Source organism: Pelophylax lessonae (genome assembly GCF_965119305.1).
Source record: "Pelophylax lessonae genome assembly, chromosome: 13".
NCBI lineage: Eukaryota > Metazoa > Chordata > Amphibia > Anura > Ranidae > Pelophylax > Pelophylax lessonae.
Window position 1 is genome coordinate 189,894,940 of NC_138780.1, and position 18,242 is coordinate 189,913,181.

The 18,242-nt window shown below is 46.8% G+C and overlaps 1 protein-coding gene across 1 annotated transcript in view; it reads right to left on the bottom strand.

Moving 5' to 3' along the window:
* Window positions 1–7,954: 7,954 nt before the first annotated feature.
* EFCAB11 (EF-hand calcium binding domain 11) overlaps window positions 7,955–18,242 on the bottom strand; it is a 71,524-nt gene continuing 61,236 nt past the window's right edge. Inside the window, exon 6 of the mRNA XM_082242805.1 lies at window positions 7,955–8,042. Within this exon, the coding sequence (XP_082098931.1) occupies window positions 7,961–8,042 (82 nt within the window). The 3' untranslated portion in view covers window positions 7,955–7,960. The remainder of the gene's footprint in view (window positions 8,043–18,242) is intronic.

The following is an 18,242-nucleotide window of genomic DNA, read 5'->3' on the forward strand; positions in this document are numbered from 1 at the left end:
GATATTTTCGGACATTTAAAAAACATTTTTTTTTTTAATTTTTGACAGGTACTGTTGTGGAGGGATCTGGGGGTCTAAAAGACCCCAAACCCCTCTTCTACACTTAAAGCGGAGTTCCAGCCTAACCGCACACTCACCTGTTCCACGGTCCAGCGATGCGCCGTCATCTCCCTCTCTGTTCTGCGGCGCCGGCATCACTGATGTGGGCACCCGGCGGTGACAGTTTGCGGCTTCACAGCCGGGTACGCACTGCGCATGCGCGAGTTGCGCTACGCGTTGTGATTGGCCGGCAATCTTCTGGGACCTCTGACGTGTCCCAGAAGATTGCAGGGAGGGAGGGAGAGAGGAGAACTTCCGCTCAGGGCGCCGCGGGGCTTTGGCATGTCATTTTTTTGGGGGGGGGGAGCGGGTACCTAGTTTTGACAGGTACCCGCTCCCCCCCCCAAAAAAATGACATGCCAAATGTGGCATGTCAGGGGGTTAGGACTATTTAAAGCGGAAGTTCCACTTTTAGGTGGAACTCCGCTTTAAAAGCATTCAAAACGCCAAAATTTGCCGCTGAGTACCCGGAAGTGATGTCATGACTTCACTTCCGGGTATTTTACATGGAGACCCGATCAGAGCCGAATGCGGCTTTCATCGGGTCTTCTCTTCGGCGGCCGTGCAGGTAGGATGCCCGGGTCTCCCGGTGGGACGGGAGATTCGGGCGAGCCGCAGAAGGCGGCGGGAGGGGGAGGACGTCCCCCCCCCTCCCTGTAATGACAGCCGAGCGGCTTCTCAGCCATATCAGTTGTCATTACAAGACAGCCGACCATTGGCTATGGACGCCGGTACCGGGGTGATGCCTCTAGCTGCAGGCATCACCCCGGTACAAGCACTTTCCCGAAATATCGGCAATATCAGTAACCTCCGGGGCCGATTCCCATATATCGGGGAAAGTGCATATCGGCCCTCTATATATCAGCTTTGCCGATAATCGGTCGATCCCTAATCACACTATTTAGTCAGTGATGTCACCTGGAAGACCCCGCTCCTTTGATTGGTTGAGTGTAGGGGACTTGGAGATGTCATTCAGAGTGAGGGAAGCAACCACATAAGATGCGTTGACAGGAGCCATTCACCGTGATTGATGTGATTAATGGTGGATGTACACTGTGGGACTTTTTTTTTTTTACCCACTTCCGGACTGGAAGGATTTTCCCCCTTAATGACCAGGCCATTTTTTGCGGTTCGGCACTGCGTTATTTTAACTGACAATTGCGTGGTCATGCGACTCCATACCCAAAAAAATTATGTTTTTTTCCCCCACTAATAGAGCTTTCTTTTAATGGTATTTGGTCACCTATGCGATTTTTATTTTTTGCACTAAGAAAAAAAAAAAAAAAAGTGACAATTCTGGAAAAAAAGAAAAATATATATTTTTCACATTCTGCTATATAACATCCCCCCCCCCCCCCCAAAAAAAAAATTTAAAAATCTAAATTTTTCATCCTATTCTACAAATTTTTGGTAAAAAAAAAAAAAAAAAAAAATTGCAATAAGCGTTTGCGCAAAGGTTATCCCCTACAAGCTTGGGGAAAGATTTATGTCATTTTTATTTATTTAATTTTTTTTTTGTTACTAGTAATGGCGGCAATCTGTGATTTTTAGCGGGGCTGAGACATTCTGGCGGACAGATCGGACCCCCAACTGACATTTTTGACACTTTTGGGGGGACCAGTGACATCACTACAGTAATCAGTGCTAAAAATATGCACTGTTACTGGAATAATGACACTGGCAGGGAAGGGGTTAACCCACTAGGTGATCAAGGGGTTAATTGTGAGCCTAGGGGAGTGTTTTATAACTGTATGGGGGAGGGACTTGTGAAATGATCATAGAGACCTGTGATCCTATATAGAAGGGTCATAGGCACTCTGTGATCATTTCAGAGAGAACAATGATCTGCTGTGTTTACAACAGCTGACCGTCTTTCTCTCTCAGCGAGGAGCGATAGCGGGTGCCTGGCGACAATCGCGGCCGCCGGTCCCGTGGATCGGCATCTCCGTTATCTAGTGGGGGCGGGAACGTGCCGCTGGCGGAGCGCGCTTACCCCCCCCCCAGCAGCACTCCCGCGACCGATGAACCCCTACCTCGATTCGGAGATTTTAGTTTGTAGACGCGATAACTTTTGCGCAAAGCAAAATACGCTTATTGAGATTTTTTTGAACAAAAATATGTAGCAGAATACAAAATGACCTAAAAGGATGAAAAAAAGCAGATTTAAAAAAAAAAAAAAAATGTTTTTTGGGAATGTTATATAGCAGAAAGTGAAAAATATTGTTTTTCTTCAGAATTGTCGCTCTTTGTTTGCGTATAGAGAAAAAACCAACAAAAGAAATCTCTATTTGTGGGAAGAAGGACATAAATTTATTTGGGTACAGCGTGGCACGACCGCGCAATTGTCAGTTAAAATAACTCAGTGCCGAATCGCAAAAAAATGGCCTGGTCATTAAGGGGGCAAATCCTTCCGGTCCAGAAGTGGATAAGGAAAAATGTATGCGGTTTTTATCTCTTAGTGAACTGACCCCCAGTATAGCTATACAGATTATACAGGTTATGGGGAGAGGGGGGCTAAGCAATCAATAGGCCCTCCAACCACACCAGTGTTAGTCTTCATAGAACAGAAGGTAGTCACATGTCTCATTCCATCACATATCCCAAAAATAAGAGGCTTATTCCTCATTTCAGGAGTAATCCTCTTATTTTTGGGATATGTGATGGAATAAGACACATGAATTACCTTCTGTTCTAGGAAGGCTTTAATGCGCTACATACTAATTCCGGTTGGGGAGCTTTTTGATTGCTTACTTTTTGATTGCTTAAAAAAAGTAGTAGTGTAGTGTAGTAGATTTATGAACATTCGTACTAAAATTCTCATCAGTACATTCGATGATATGATAAATGTCCTTGGAATGTGGTTGTTTTTTTTTTTTTTTTGCTTTTAACATTTGATTTTGGAATGAATGAATGGACTCCCCCCCCCCCCCCCCAAAAAAAAAAAACACATCCACTGGTAGAAATTCTTTGGAGACAAATTTTCCATCTTGCTCCTTTTGGATGTTCTCAGGGGAGGAATGGGCAGGGGGGCAGTTGCCCCCTGGGGCGCTCTGATGTCCTGTAAAAAGGCTGCACTGCGTCTGCCACAGACATTCCTAAATGATTCCTGGTGAAGAGAAGTAAAAAGTCCGCACTGCTGACCTACTGAGTGCAGGATGAAGACAAGGACAGCACTCACCCCGCCCCCCCAGCATGGATGGTGTAAGCTGTGTCTTAATAGAAGCCGGTTCCATGCCTCACTGGAGACTCTCCCTCGGCCAGCCCCAACTGAGCTGTCCCGCCTCCACCCAACTGCCCCCTGCTGGCCAGGTTGGGAACGCAGATTCGGCCAATGGGTAGAGAGTATCTGGAGCGGAGCTTCAGCCTGGAATGGGGGTCAGGAGGAGGCCAGGAAGAGGGAGAGTGGGAGGGGGGCTGAGTTGCTGCACCATGGGCCTCTGGATTGTACTTGCCCCCTGGGCTGAAAGTTGCCAGTCTGCCTCTGGATGTTCTCATCACTGCAGGCAAAAACGAACGCTGATTTGACCCATGTATGATTTAAAAAACGCTCCTGAAACAAAAGCTTAAAGCGGAGTTCCAGCCATTTACTCACCTGTCCAACGGTCCAGCGATGCGGCCGCCGGAAGCCTCGATCCTCTCCCTCGGCGCCGGCATCACTGCTGTGGGCACCCGGCTGTTACAGTTTGCGGCTTCACAGCCGGGTACCCACTGCGCATGCGCGAGTCGCGCTGCGCGCCGTGATTGGCCGGCAATCTTCTGGGACCTCTGACGTGTCCCAGAAGATTGCAGGGAGGGAGGGGGAGAGGAGAACTTCCGCTCAGGGCGCCGCGGCGCTCCGAGCGGAAGTGGGAGCGGGTACCTGTCAAAACTAGGTACCCGCTCCCCCCCCCAAAAAATGACATGCCAAATGTGGCATGTCGGGGGGTCAGGACTCCCTAAAGCGGAAGTTCCACTTTTGGGTGGAACTCCGCTTTAAAGAAGAGCTCCAGCCTGGACAAAAAAAATATTGTAGCTGCTGACTTTTAATATAAGGACACTTACCTGTCCAGGGATCCAGGGACAGGTAAAAAATATTGTTTTTGTTTTCAGAATTGTCGCTCTTTTTTTGTTTATAGCGCAAAAAATAAAAATCGCAGAGGTGATCAATTACCACCAAAAGAAAGCTCTATTTGTGGGGTAAAAACAACATCAATTTTATTAGGGTATAGCGTCGCACGACCGCGCAATTGTCAGTTAAATTAACGCAGAGCAGAATCGCAAAAAATGGCCTGGTTATTAAGGGAGAAAAACTTCCGGTCCAAAAGTGGTTAAAGAGGAGCTCCAGCCCCCCCCCCCCCAAAAAAAAAATCCTAAGTGGACAGCTACAAATACTGTAGCTTCTGACTTTTAATATAAGGACACTTACCTGTCCAGGGATCCTGTGATATCCTCACCTGAGTGGATTCTTCAATCGGTCCGGGTGCCGGCACCGGCATCTCTTCTAAGGAGAACAGGCCGCACCTTGTGAATGGTCCTGTAGTCTTCTGGGACCTGTGATTGGGGGGGGGGGGGGGGTGCAAACAAGCAGATTCCTCTTTTGGGTGGAGCTCCACTTTAATATATCTGACAGGTCCACTTTAATAAAGCAAATAAATGCATCATTCAGGAAACAGAAAGGATGAGATGCGATTATCTTTGAATGTATTTTAAGCCCCGTACACACGTACCGATCGTCGGCCAAACGATCGGCCGTCTTTTGTCCCCGGGCTGTCGTGTCCGCTGAAAAGTGCAAAAGACTGCACACAAATTTTGTCCGCCAACAACAGCCGACTGCAGAAGTGATGTCATGTGATGGTTAACTTTCCGTGTGTTTTTTCTTTTCTGAGCATGCCCAGTCTTGCAAATCTGCTGTCTGTCGGCAGAATTCTGTACTGACTGGCGAACAATCGGCCGTTCTGGTGTCGGCATACAAAAATTTTAATGCTTGCACGACAGATTCTGTTCGGCCGAAAGTGCGCTGTCGGCTGTCGGAAGCATCATACTAACAAGCCGAAAATCGGCCGATCGGTTGTCGGACGAATCTTTTCGGCCGACAATCTGCACGTGTGTACGGGCCTTTATTTTCTTATGTCCGTCTTTGACTTTTTCAGAGCTGGAAAAGCAGCGTTGGGCACTTGTCAGGATCAGTAGTCGGAGGGGTCTGCGTGTGCCGTTGTGAACCCCCCCGGGTGGCGCTGACCTGGTATGACACTTCTGCACCTGCTCCACGTTCCTCGGCTTTTCCTGCACACGGCTCCTGAGAATTTGCCTGGTTACAGTAGCAAGGTCAGCGCTCGTTCTCGTGTACACGGATCCGCTGGATTGCTAAGCAACGCTCACTAAACCTTCTTGAATTTCCTTCATTCTGCAGGGTTCAGCTCAGGCTGCGCCTCTGCAGTGCCAGCAATGTTCCCAGGATGGCGTGGGGGGTATGGGGAGACCCGTGCGCGCACCGCCGTGCTTTGTCAGAATGACAGCCGGAGCATCAAAAAGCCCCACGGGAGGAGATAATGGACAGTTAAAGCTGAACTCCAGGCAAACAGTTTCATTCATATAAGAAAGATGGTTATCCATATAGTTTGTATTGCTGTCCATCCAGTCCTGAGATTTACACAGCTCTGCCATACAACACAGACCTGTCTGGCAGGGCAGGACTTGAGTTTCCTATGCTGTAGTTAAAACATGAAGGCCTCTACTCTCAGCCACAGCACCAGGGGATAATATGATTGCTGGACCCGTCAAAGGCGCCCTGTCATCGCCCTCTTTCATTCATAGAATCTGTATTTTAGCTTCCACCAATTAAAAGCGCTCTTTTTAAAAGGCAAACAAGGGGATTCATTAACGGTCCGCCTCCTCCAGTTCTAGAGCACTGTTAATTGATGGAAGCTATAACACCGCTTCTATGAATGGAGGAGGAGGAGGGGGGGGGGGGGAATCAGCACTGTTGACAAGTGCCTGTGACAGGTCCAGCACTTGTATTAACCCTCGCAGCACAGTGGAGGTATGGTGGTGGCTGCAGGGGTAATGGAGTGGCTGTGGAGGTATGGTGCAGGTAAAGTGGTGGCTGCAGAGGTATAGTGGTGGCTGCTGGGGAGGTATGGTGGTGGCTGCTGCAGAGGTATGGTGGTGGCTGCTGCAGAGGTATAGTGGTGGCTGCTGCAGAGGTATAGTGGTGGCTACAGAGGTATGGTGGTGGCTACGGAGGTATAGTGGTGGCAGTGGAGGTATAGTGGTGGTGGCTGCGGAGGTATAGTGGTAGCTGCTGCGGAGGTATGGTGGTGGCTGCCGCAGAGATATGGCGGTGGCTGCCGCAGAGATATGGCGGTGGCTGCCGCAGAGATATGGCGGTGGCTGCCACAGAGATATGGTGGCAGCTGCCGCAGAGATATGGTGGTGGCTGCCGCAGAGATATGGCGGTGGCTGCTGCAGAGGTATAGAGGCGGCTGCGGAGTTAAGGTGGCTGTTGCAGAGGTATAGTGGTGGCTGTGGAGGTATAGTGGTGGCTGCGGAGTTAAGGTGGTGGCTGCGGAGTTAAGGTGGTGGCTACAGAGGTATGGTGGTGGCTGCTGCAGAGGTATGGTGGTGGCTGCTGCAGAGGTATGGTGGTGGCTATGGAGGTTTGGTGGTGGCTGGTGCAGAGGTATGGTGGTGGCTGCTGCAGAGGTATGGTGGTGGCTATGGAGGTTTGGTGGTGGCTGGTGCAGAGGTATGGTGGTGGCTGTGGAGGAATAGTGGTGGCTGCAGAGGTGTGGTGGTGGCTGTGAAGGTATAGTGGTGGCTGCAGAGGTATGGTGGTGGCTGTGGAGGAATAGTGGTGGCTGCGGAGGTGTGGTGGTGGCTGTGGAGGAATAGTGGTGGCTGCAGAGGTATGGTGGTGGCTGTGGAGGAATAGTGGTGGCTGCGGAGGTGTGGTGGTGGCTGTGAAGGTATAGTGGTGGCTGCAGAGGTATGGTGGTGGCTGTGGAGGAATAGTGGTGGCTGCAGAGGTATGGTAGTGGCTGTGAAGGAATAGTGGTGGCTGCAGAGGTGTGGTGGTGGCTGTGAAGGAATAGTGGCGGCTGCAGAGGTGTGGTGGTATGGTGGTGGCTGCAGAGGGGTGGTGGCTGTGAAGGTATAATGATGGCTGCAGAGGTATGGTGGTGGTTGGGGAGGGGAGACGGGTCTTGGGGAAGAGGACCTTTGACTTCAACTAAGATACCTGCCAGCAGCACAAGCGGCACTCTATATTGAATGTAAGTACTGTCTCTTGTGCTGTAATTTACCTAAACTTAGGCTTTTAAAAACACAACTCCAGCCAAATTTTTACTTTTATTTGTTTTTGATAACTTTGTGTACAATCACAGGAGAATCCAACGCGTTTCATGGGCTCACCATCTCCCTTCATCAGGGCTAAAGGATTGAACCATATACATTAATATCTGTCAGCATTCAATGTAAAATATAGGATGTCTTATGTAATAATGTATATCAAACAGTATGTCTGCTGACCAATGCTTAGGTAGATGTTGCACCCTGTAGCTCGGATGAATGGGGATTGGTGAGAAGTTGAAACGCGTTGAATACTTTTGGGACAAACAAAAATCAACAGTACCTATTAAACATAGTTGGCACTCTCACATCTTGATCATCTTTTCGCATCTCTACTGCTATGGTGACTTCTGTTGGGTTCACCTAGGAGCTGCCCTCCCCACATGCCTACAAACCATCCTTTAAAGTAGTGTCCAGAGGTCCACAGTGTGTCACAGGAAAGGAAGTGGAGGGAAATCGCTCCAGGTGACACTTTTCAGGAAAACAAAGCAGCACTGATAATGAATCCTGCGTCCCGCCATGTATACAGTTCAATCTAGTCCTCTCTCCCACCGTAGTCCATTGCAAATTCAAAGTCCTTGTAGCACACTAAACCGTCCGAATCCTGATCCACTTCCCTGGGGAGAAAACACAATGAAAGCTTACTGTTTTATTGACCATGCACACCTGGGCTTTCCATAGATAACTGCAAGTCTCAGCAGATCCTTTAAAACATTTGTCTTGATTGGATGAATATGGTTTAGGAAGCTGTCCAAAAAAATGGCAGGACTAGGAAGCCCCTCCCCTCAAAATGACTGACTTCAGGTGTTCCAGTGTGAATGCTACAGCTTACAAAGTTTTTTTTAGACAACTGTGCTCTTGTAACAGTTTAGAAAGACCATTATTTGTTCAAGCATGCCTGTGCTCTTGCGGATTAGATCATATGGCTGTTTTACGGGATAAATTATTTGTATTTCTGTCCATCCAGTCCTGAGATTTACACAGCTCTGCCACACAGAGCAGCCCTGTCTCTCTAACTTGATTACTGTCTGCTGCAATTGACACTCCTAAAGCCCCGTACACACGTACCGATTGTCGGCCGTAAATATTCGGCCGCCGAACGATCGGCCGATTGTCGGCTTGTTAGTATGATGCTTCCGACAACCGACAGCGCATTTTCGGCCGAACAGAATCGGGTGTGCAGGCATTAAAATTTTTGTTGGCCAACACCAGAACGGCCGATTGTTCGCCAGTCAGTACAGATTTCGGCCGACAGACAGCAGATTTGCAAGACTGGGCATGCTCAGAAAAGAAAAAAGACAAGGAAAGTTAACCATCACATGACATCACTTCTGCAGTCGGCTGTTGTTGGCCGACAAAATTTGTGTGCAGTCTTTTGCACTTTTCAACAGACAAGACAGCACCGGACAAAAGACGGCCGATCGTTCGGCAGACGATCAGTACGTGTGTACGGGGCTTTAGTCTTGTCCTTCTCCCAGTCTGTGATTGGACAGTAAAGGAGATGTAGCAGACTGATGATCTCATCTCTCTGCTCTCAGCTCCTGTCAGCAGGTTCTTGAGCAGTGCAGCACAACTGGTTGGCTCATTGTGCTGCTTCTCCTCTCCTATATTAAGAGAGGGATTGCAAGAGCCTAATCCCAGGTCAAATGCTGGTACTTTAACTGCGTGACTCTATACTCATATGGGCTGCACAGATAAGTAAAAGGAGGAAATGAAAAGTTTAGAAGGGAACTGTAACTGGAGCGTGCTCAGTAGATGACAACAGCTGATCTACACAATTTCAGGGTGCAGTGGGGACATCAACCAGGTATACTTCACTCTACACAAAATGAATGCTTTAGTGGCTTTGTGAGCATACTCTGTTAAATAGCATGTAATGAGAGATTTTCATAGTCTGACACTTTAAGCTGGCATGTGGTTTTATTATATATATATATATATATATATATATATATATATATATATATATATATACAGTGGGTATGGAAAGTATTCAGACCCCCTTAAATTTTTCACTCTTTGTTATATTGCAGCCATTTGCTAAAATCATTTAAGTTCATTCTTCTTCCTCATGAATGTACACATAGCACCCCATACTGACAGAAAAACACAGAATTGTTGACATTGTTGCAGATTTATTAAAAAAGAAAAACTGAAATATCACATGGTCCTAAGTATTCAGACCCTTTGCTGTGACACTCATATATTTAACTCAGGTGCTTTCCTTTTCTTCTGATCATCCTTGAGATGGTTCTACACCTTCATTTGAGTCCAGCTGTGTTTGATTATACTGATTGGACTTTATTAGGAAAGCCACACACCTGTCTATATAAGACCTTCCAGATCACAATGCATGTTAGAGCAAATGAGAATCATGAGGTCAAAGGAACTGCCTGAAGAGCTCAGAGACAGAATTGTGGCAAGGCACAGATCTGGCCAAGGTTACAAAAAGATTTCTGCTGCACTTAAGGTTCCTAAGAGCACAGTGGCCTCCATAATCCTCAAATCCACCTTTTTCCTTTGTGAGTATGATTTTAATAAATTTCGGATGGTAACAAGAGCTAGTGCACCATGAGTATTCTTTCTGTTCCTTCCAATGGTATATGAATTGTGTTTACTGTCCCTGTGCTTTATTCCTGATGATCGTGAACGCTGAATTTGGGATTGATTTTAAACTGGAGGATCCTCTGCCTGCACACGATACATGCCTCATATTACCTTCTACCTGGTAAGCAGATTGTGAGAACACATTGTGTTTGTGTGCGCTATCTTTTGCACTGAAGGTGGTGGAGGAATCTTCCTATCAAGCACGGTTTATGGCAAGACTCTGAGCAGGCCAGTCAAGTTCCTCCACCCCAAACTCGCTCATCCATGTCTTTATGGACCTTGCTTTGTGCACTGGTGCGCAGTCATGTTGGAACAGAAAGGGGCCATCCCCAAACTGTTCCCACAAAGTTGGGAGCATGAAATTGTCCAAAATGTATTGGTATGCTGACATCTTAAGAGTTCCCTTCACTGGAACTAAGGGGGACAAGCCCAACCTCTAAAAAACAACCCCACACCATAATCCCCCCTCCACCAAATGATTTGGACCAGTGCACAAAGCAAGGTCTGGGATGCTATCAGGGCTCTTCCTGTTCCAACATGACTGTGCACTAGAGCTGCACGATTCTGGCCAAAATGAGAATCACGATTTTTTAGCTTGGAATAAAGATCACAATTCTCTCACGATTCTCTGTGTAACAAAAAAAAAGAATTGGGATAACTTTACTGTTACGTTTTTTTTTTTTTTTTTATTCATTAAAGTCTATTAATTGCGTTTGAAAGACTGCTGCGCAAATACAGTGTGACATAAAATATTACAACAATCACCATTTTATTCTGTAGGGTCTCTGCTAAAAAAATATATAAAATGTTTGGGGGTTCTAAGTACTTTTCTAGCAAAAAAACTGATTTTAACTTGCAAGCAACAAGTGTCAGAAAAAGGTCTAGTCTTTAAGAGGTTAAACTTCCTTTCTCCCTGGCAGAGGGAAGGAAAAGATACAATGTAATCATTTTGTTTATAGTTACTGGGAGACTTGCTGATAGGTTTGCGGGGAGGCTTTTTTTTTTTTCCACGGCTGTTCAGCTATGCAAAGAATCGAGCATATGTCAGGTTTAGATCATCGGGGGGGTGAATCGAGATTGCGATTTTCATACGATTAATTGTGCAGCTCTACTGTGCACCAATGCACAAAGCAAGGTCCATAAAGACATGTATGAGAGAGTTTGAGGTGGAGGGACTTTACTGGCCTGCAAAGTCCTAACCTCACCCCGATAGAAACCCTTTGAGATGAATTGAAGTAGAGACAGCGAGCCAGGCCTTTTCGTCAAACATCAGTGCCTGGCCTCACAAATGTGCTTCTGGAAGAATGGTCAAACATTTCCATAGACACACTCCTAAACCTTGTGGACAGCCTTCCCAGAAGAGTTGAAGTTGTTATAGCTGCAAAGGGTGGGCCACCTCAATATTGAACCCTACGGACTAAGACTGGGATGCCATTAAAGGTCATGTGTGTGTAAAGGTAGGCGTCCCAATACTTTTGGCAATATAGTGTGTGTGTGTATATATATATATACACACACACACACACACACACACACACACACACACACACACACACACACACACACACACAAACAAACATGTTTTAAAAAAAAAAAAAGAGATATTTGTAATCTTAGTACTAAACATTGCTCAATATGTAATCCCAGCAATCCATGTAGGCGTAATGGATCTCAAAAGCCACTATTTATTGCCCACACTCAGCAGCCATGTAATAGGATCTGAATTATATATCTAAGAAACACACGTACTAGATTGTACCACCTCCATTTCTCCTGAGGAAGTGGATTATATGTACAAAACAACAAAACATGCAGCAATCTGAAAAGCCATCATACAGGCTTCCAAAGCATACGGTACAATAGCAGATATCTGCATAGATTGTCAATTTGATGTAGAGAATACAAATAAGTTCCTGTAAAGCTGAAATATATGTGCGCAAAATAATCTGTTATGAACAATCATTTAAGGGCCGGTTCACACTCTTGCGAGTGCGGCGATCGCATGTAATATCGGAGCGCACTGCTCCTTCATTACATGCGATTGGATGTGCGGTGCGAATTCAGCCATACACTTTGTATGGCTAAATTCGCACTGCACCCGCACAAAAGACGCACAGGACCCTTTTTTCCAGCCGCATCAGGATCGGATCGCACAGTGGTTCACACTTGTGCGATCCGATCCTGTGCGAACTGTCAGATCGCACTGAGATATGCGATCAAACTGGGGGTGTCGTTAACATTTAATTGACACCCCCTGCGTATCGCATATGGCAGTGTGAACTGCCAGATGTGCGTTTGCGATGCGGGAACAGGCTGCAAATTCGCAGCGTTCCTGCATCGCACAAGTGTGACCCGGGACTAAAAGCTCCACTCGGGGATCAGTGTGACTCCCCTCTCATCCCGTGCTATCTGATTGCTAGAACAAAAAAAAAAAAAAAAAAATCACAACCTAAATGCTGGTTTTTACTTATCTTAACCTGCCCTCGTGGGACGCCGTAGCCTGAGTCTTCTCCTTATTGGTTTACTTCTTTGATCCTTCTGTGAATGTTTATGTCAGTGCCTGCATGATGTTGACAGTTACTTGACATCCAGCAGCAAGGGTTCTCTCAGGGTCCAGAAGAGGGTGAAATCATCATAGGAATGTGGTGGGGGACGGGCAACCTCAGGCTTTATCTGCACTGCTGGTACGAAACATTGTCCATATTCTGTAGCCTAAATGTCCAGTTTCTCATAATTTTTATGTTCAGAATATTGTATTGTTGGGCACTGTGCCAGTGCAGTGCCCCGCCACTGGGTTAAAAGAGATAAATAATGGCACTTTTCCACTGCAAGTACCGGCTCGGCTCTACTCGGCCCTGCTTGGCCCGGTTTGCTTTTCCACTGCAAGTACCGGCTCGGCTCTACTCGGCCCTGCTTGCTTTTCCACTGCTGGTACCGCATGGTACGGTGTTAGAATGGTTCGGTACGGTTTGCTTTTCCACTAAAGTAGTACTAAAGTTAAGTGGGTGGGATAACAACAATTCTCTGACCAATCAGTGGCTAGTAGTGACTGCATGCAAAGGATTGTGGGATATGATACCGGTATGGTACCTCTTGGAACCACAATTGAGGTGGTACTGTTTTTGAGAGCCGTACCGTTCGGTTCCATGCAGTGGAAAAGCGCCGCCGTACCGTACCAAACCGTTCCTACACCGTACCATGCGGTACCAGCAGTGGAAAAGCACAAAAGCCAACCGAACCGTTCGGTTCCATGCAGTGGAAAAGCGCCATAACACACAGTTCACATGGATAGAGATAAAGGGGCTCCAGAATGTCCATTAAGAGCAGAGAAGATTGGGTTTCCAGTTTTCTCCAGGTTTGGCATGTCTGAATTGCATTCTGGAGTCCAGAGTATTCAAAGAGTTTTGAGAGGGTAGAAGGCCTGACACGGGGTTGAAAAAGGTAAATGGCAACACAGTTCAGTGAATGCAGATGGAGGGGCTCCAGAATGTTTATTATGATCAGACAAAATGGTGTTTTTGTTTTTTTCCAGGTTTGGCAACATCTGGATTGGGTTCTGATGGTCAGATGCTTTGAAGAGCTTTTTATCCTGTGTCCGGAGCTTACTGGAGACCAGCAGGCTGTGTGTGCAGAGTCTTATAATCAAGGGCCTGACATTAGTCTAGGGCTTCACATAGAAGATATGAGGTCCCATGCCCAGAGGACAGGGCGTGGTCAAGGGCATCAGGGAGCTTTAAGAGAGAGCCGAGAGGGAGGTGCAGAATTTCAAATGAGCACAGTGGTGCTGAGAGAGGGTTCAGGCTGGGGGCCTGAAAAGCAGCACTGCGAGAGGAAGCCAGAAGGCTTGATATACTTTTCCTTGTGTTTGAAATGATGCTGGAAACCCCTGCAAGGGCAACCCTTTTCTTGGAAGTTTTATGTTCCTAAAACTGTATTCCCTGGCTGGGCTGAACTCACGGGTAAGCACTACAGTTGAATTAAACCCCCTGGAATAGTGCTCTCCAAACTGTGGCCCATGGGCCAGGTGCGACTCTTTGCTTGTCTTCATCCATACATTGGGGCACTTTCTCTCCTACTGACATGGAGCATTATTCCTCTCACTGACACCAATGATGGGGCACTATTCCTCTCACTGACACCAATGATGGGGCACTATTCCTCCCACTATTACCAATGATGGGGCACTTTTCCTCCCACTGACACCAATGATGGGGCACTATTCCTCCCACTGACACCAATGATCGGCAAAATTCCTCCCACTGACACCAATGATAGGACACTATTCCTCCCACTATTACCAATGATTGGGCACTTTTCCTCCCACTGACACCAATGATGGGGCACTATTCCTCCCACTGACACCAATGATGGGGCCACTATTCCTCCCACTGACGCCAATGATGGGGCACTATTCCTCCCACTATTACCAATGATGGAGCACTATTCCTCCCACTATTACCAATGATGGGGCACTATTCCTCCCACTGACACCAATGATGGGGCACTATTCTTCTCACTGACACCAATGATGGGGCACTATTCCTCCCACTGACACCAATGATGGGGCCACTATTCCTCCCACTGACGCCAATGATGGGGCACTATTCCTCCCACTATTACCAATGATGGAGCACTATTCCTCCCACTATTACCAATGATGGGGTACTTTTCCTCCCACTGACACCAATGATGGGGCACTATTCCTCCCACTGACACCAATGATGGGGCACTATTCCTCCCACTGACACCAATGATGGGGCACTATTCCTCCCACTGACACCAATGATGGGGCACTATTCCTCCCACTATTACCAATGATGGAGCACTATTCCTCCTCCTATTGACCACAGTCAATATGTACTTTTTTTATCCCACTGACCACCAAGTTTGGGGTATTTTCTACTCCCACTCGCCACAATCTGGCCCCCCTTTAGACTAAAGGACAGTAACCAGTCCCTTTGTTAAGAAAGTCTGGAGACCCCTGCCCTGGAAAATCACAGCACATACACCAAGCATTTCCAACATTCTACAAATATTGTAACTAATATGCGTGCTTGACTTAACTTTGTCATTAAAAAGCGTCTCCACAACGACTTTCTCGACAAAGTTTATAATCTGTGTGTGGGATGTTCCACAATTACTAGAACAGGCTTTTAATGAGAGCAAGCAGTAAGCCTGATGGTCATGCAAATTAAATTAAAAAATCCCTATCGGAGTCATTTTTTTTTTTTTTTTTTCCTTTTAAATCTGTTGGAAAGGATTAAAAACGAATCTGTTTCCCCAGAAAGAAAAGCAAAATGTGAGCTTGCTTTTTTTTTTTTTCCCAAATCGATTTACGAAAGAAATATATTAGATCAGCAGAGTGTGCGGTGTTATTTGTGAGATTTAACTACCTCACTAAATTGTACACTTTTCACTGTGGAATTATTTTGGCGAACACATTTACAAACAAGAATGAGGGGGACACGCGGTCACTGGTCTGTGAAGACTGTCCGTTCCAGGGCCGCTGATAGGGCAGTACAACCAGCCCTGTTGTACCGGGCCCGGGCTCCATCAGCTCTACAAGGGGCCCGGGCAGCATCACAGTTAATGTCTGCATGTTCAAAAAAAAATCGTTTTTTCTAAACCTTTTCCTAATTTGTAATTTCTTGGGGTGTAATTACATTTTCCTGGGCCCTATAATGACAGCAGAAGGGCCCAGGAGGTGAGTGCAGTGGCGGGACTTTTTTTCCATTTTCGGGTCGCATGTATACATGGGATTTAGTTCCATGGTGATTTGCTGCCATATAGTCCTGGCTGCTGCTGTCCACTGCCTTGCCTGGCGGAGGGATACAATAATTCTCTGCTCAGCCCCGCCTCCCCTTACTCAAGTGCAGAGTGTGATCATGTACGGAGGCAGATTGCTCAGCAGCTGACAGGGAACAGCAGGAGGACAGCGTGGCTGGATTGGACACAGTGAGTGAAGAACAGATAGAGTCCTCACTGTGTCCTATGATCTCAGCATAAAAATCACACAGGCTGCTGGTGCCCTGTCACATTGTCACATGAATTCTGGGGATGCTGACTTTAAGCTATGACTGTAGTGAGTGTTACTGCATAACAAAGTCAGCATCCCCAGCATCCATGTGACACTGTGACAGGGCACCTGTAGCCTGTGTGATTTTCATGCTGGTGATCATAGGACACAGTGAGATGCTACTTTAAACTTGTGTTTGGGGGACAGTAAACATGTGCAGTCAAACCACTCCCCTTTAACCTCTTCCCGCCCATCGATGTATCAGTGTTCTGTCAGAATAGCGCTACCTATCAGATTCTGCTAGCAGAAGTGGCATTCGGAAAGAACAACTTACTGCGCATGCACCATGTGTTCCAACATGGCGACTATGCGTTCCAATAGGTTTCCTAATGTGACAGAACACGGAGCAGAGGCGGACATCTTCTTACACCCACACAAGTCTTGAATTTTACATTTATTTTAGCAGTAAACTCACCTTATATACTGAAATAGACTATTTCACCGCAACCGAGTGGAACAGTCTATTTCACTATAGAATCAGTTTGTCGCTGAGCAGTGCGGGGTGTACCAAGGTGGCCGTCACCACATTGGCCGCAGGTTTCTCGCTATATTTACTAGAATACAATAATAATACAAATGTAATACTGTGATTTATTCTATAAGGTCAGTTTACTGATAAAATAAATGTAAAATTGAAGACTTGCGTGGGTGTAAGAAGATGTCCGCTGCTGCTTCGTGTTCTGTCACATTAGGAAAGCTATTGGTACGCATAGCAGCCATGTTGGAATGCATGACGCATGCGCAGTAAGTTGTTCTCGTCTGTATATTACTTCCGGTAGCAGAATCTGATAGGTAGCGCTATTCTGACAGAACACCGGCACGTCCCTGGATTGGAAGGGTGATATCTTGGTCATCCCTGCAGCATGATAGCCCCAGCAACTTTGCACAAAGTAACATAAATAATAAAATAAAATGTAAAACCTTTTTAAAGCCCCCATTCCCCCTTGCTCATGCGTAATTGCAAACATGCATGTTGGTCCCGCACATATACGTAAACGGTGACAAACCTGCATTTTGTTTTGAGGCAGGGCCAGGGATGGGGTTGAAGGGGGCCCCATCAGGTAGGCTGTACGGGGCCCCATCATTCCTAACAGCAGCCCTGCGTTCCCCTGACATGGAGATGAAATATGTAGATTAAGAGTATAAAAAAAATATGGAAAACTTTCATTAAAGCGGGAAACAGCCGAAAAGGGAACGAGATTGTTACCACGTGCTGCGTTCACCCCTCGGATGAGTCAAAGTGAGGATTACACCAGGTTTGGAGAATCATTCGAGGATGACCCACCCCCACCAGCTTTTGTAAATAAGGCATAGGCCCATCCAAATCTAGACTAAAGCTGCATTTGTGAGGTCAGGCACTCATGTTGGATGAGAAGGCCTGGCTTGCAGGCCCTGCTCTAATTCCTCCCAAATGTGTTCTCTCAGGTTGAGGTCAGGACTCTGTGCAGGCCAGTCAAGTTCCTCCACCCCAAACTCACTCATCCATGTCTTTATGGATCTTCCTCTGTGCATGCAAGAATTGCGCACAAAAAGCCAAACCTTCAAAGTGGAAACAAGTCTAATGGCGCTTTTCCACTGCATGGAACTGAACGGTTCGGCTCGCTTTTGTGCTTTTCCACTGCTGGTACCGCATGGTATGGTGTAGGAACGGTTCGGTACGGTACGGCGGCGCTTTTCCACTGCATGGAACCGAACGGTACGGCTCTCAAAAACAGTACCACCTCGATTGTGGTTCCAAGAGGTACCATACCCGGTACCATATCCCACAATCCTTTGCATGCAGTCACTACTAGCCACTGATTGGTCAGAGATCCCACCCACCCCGTTGTTATCCCACCCACTTAACTTTAGTACTACTTTAGTGGAAAAGCAAACCATACCGTACCGAACCGTTCCAACACCGTACCATGTACGGTGCAGTGGAAAAGCAAACCGGGCCAAGCAGGGCCGAGTAGAGCCAAGCCGGTACTTGCAGTGGAAAAGTGCCATAAGCGACTCAACTATGCAAGAGAACATAGGAATTGGGGTGCAGAAAAATGGTAGCAGGTGCTCTGGACTGATGAGTCAAAATGTGAAATATTTGGCTGTAGAAGGAGGCATTGTGTTGGCGAAGCTGGAGAGCGGTACAATAAAG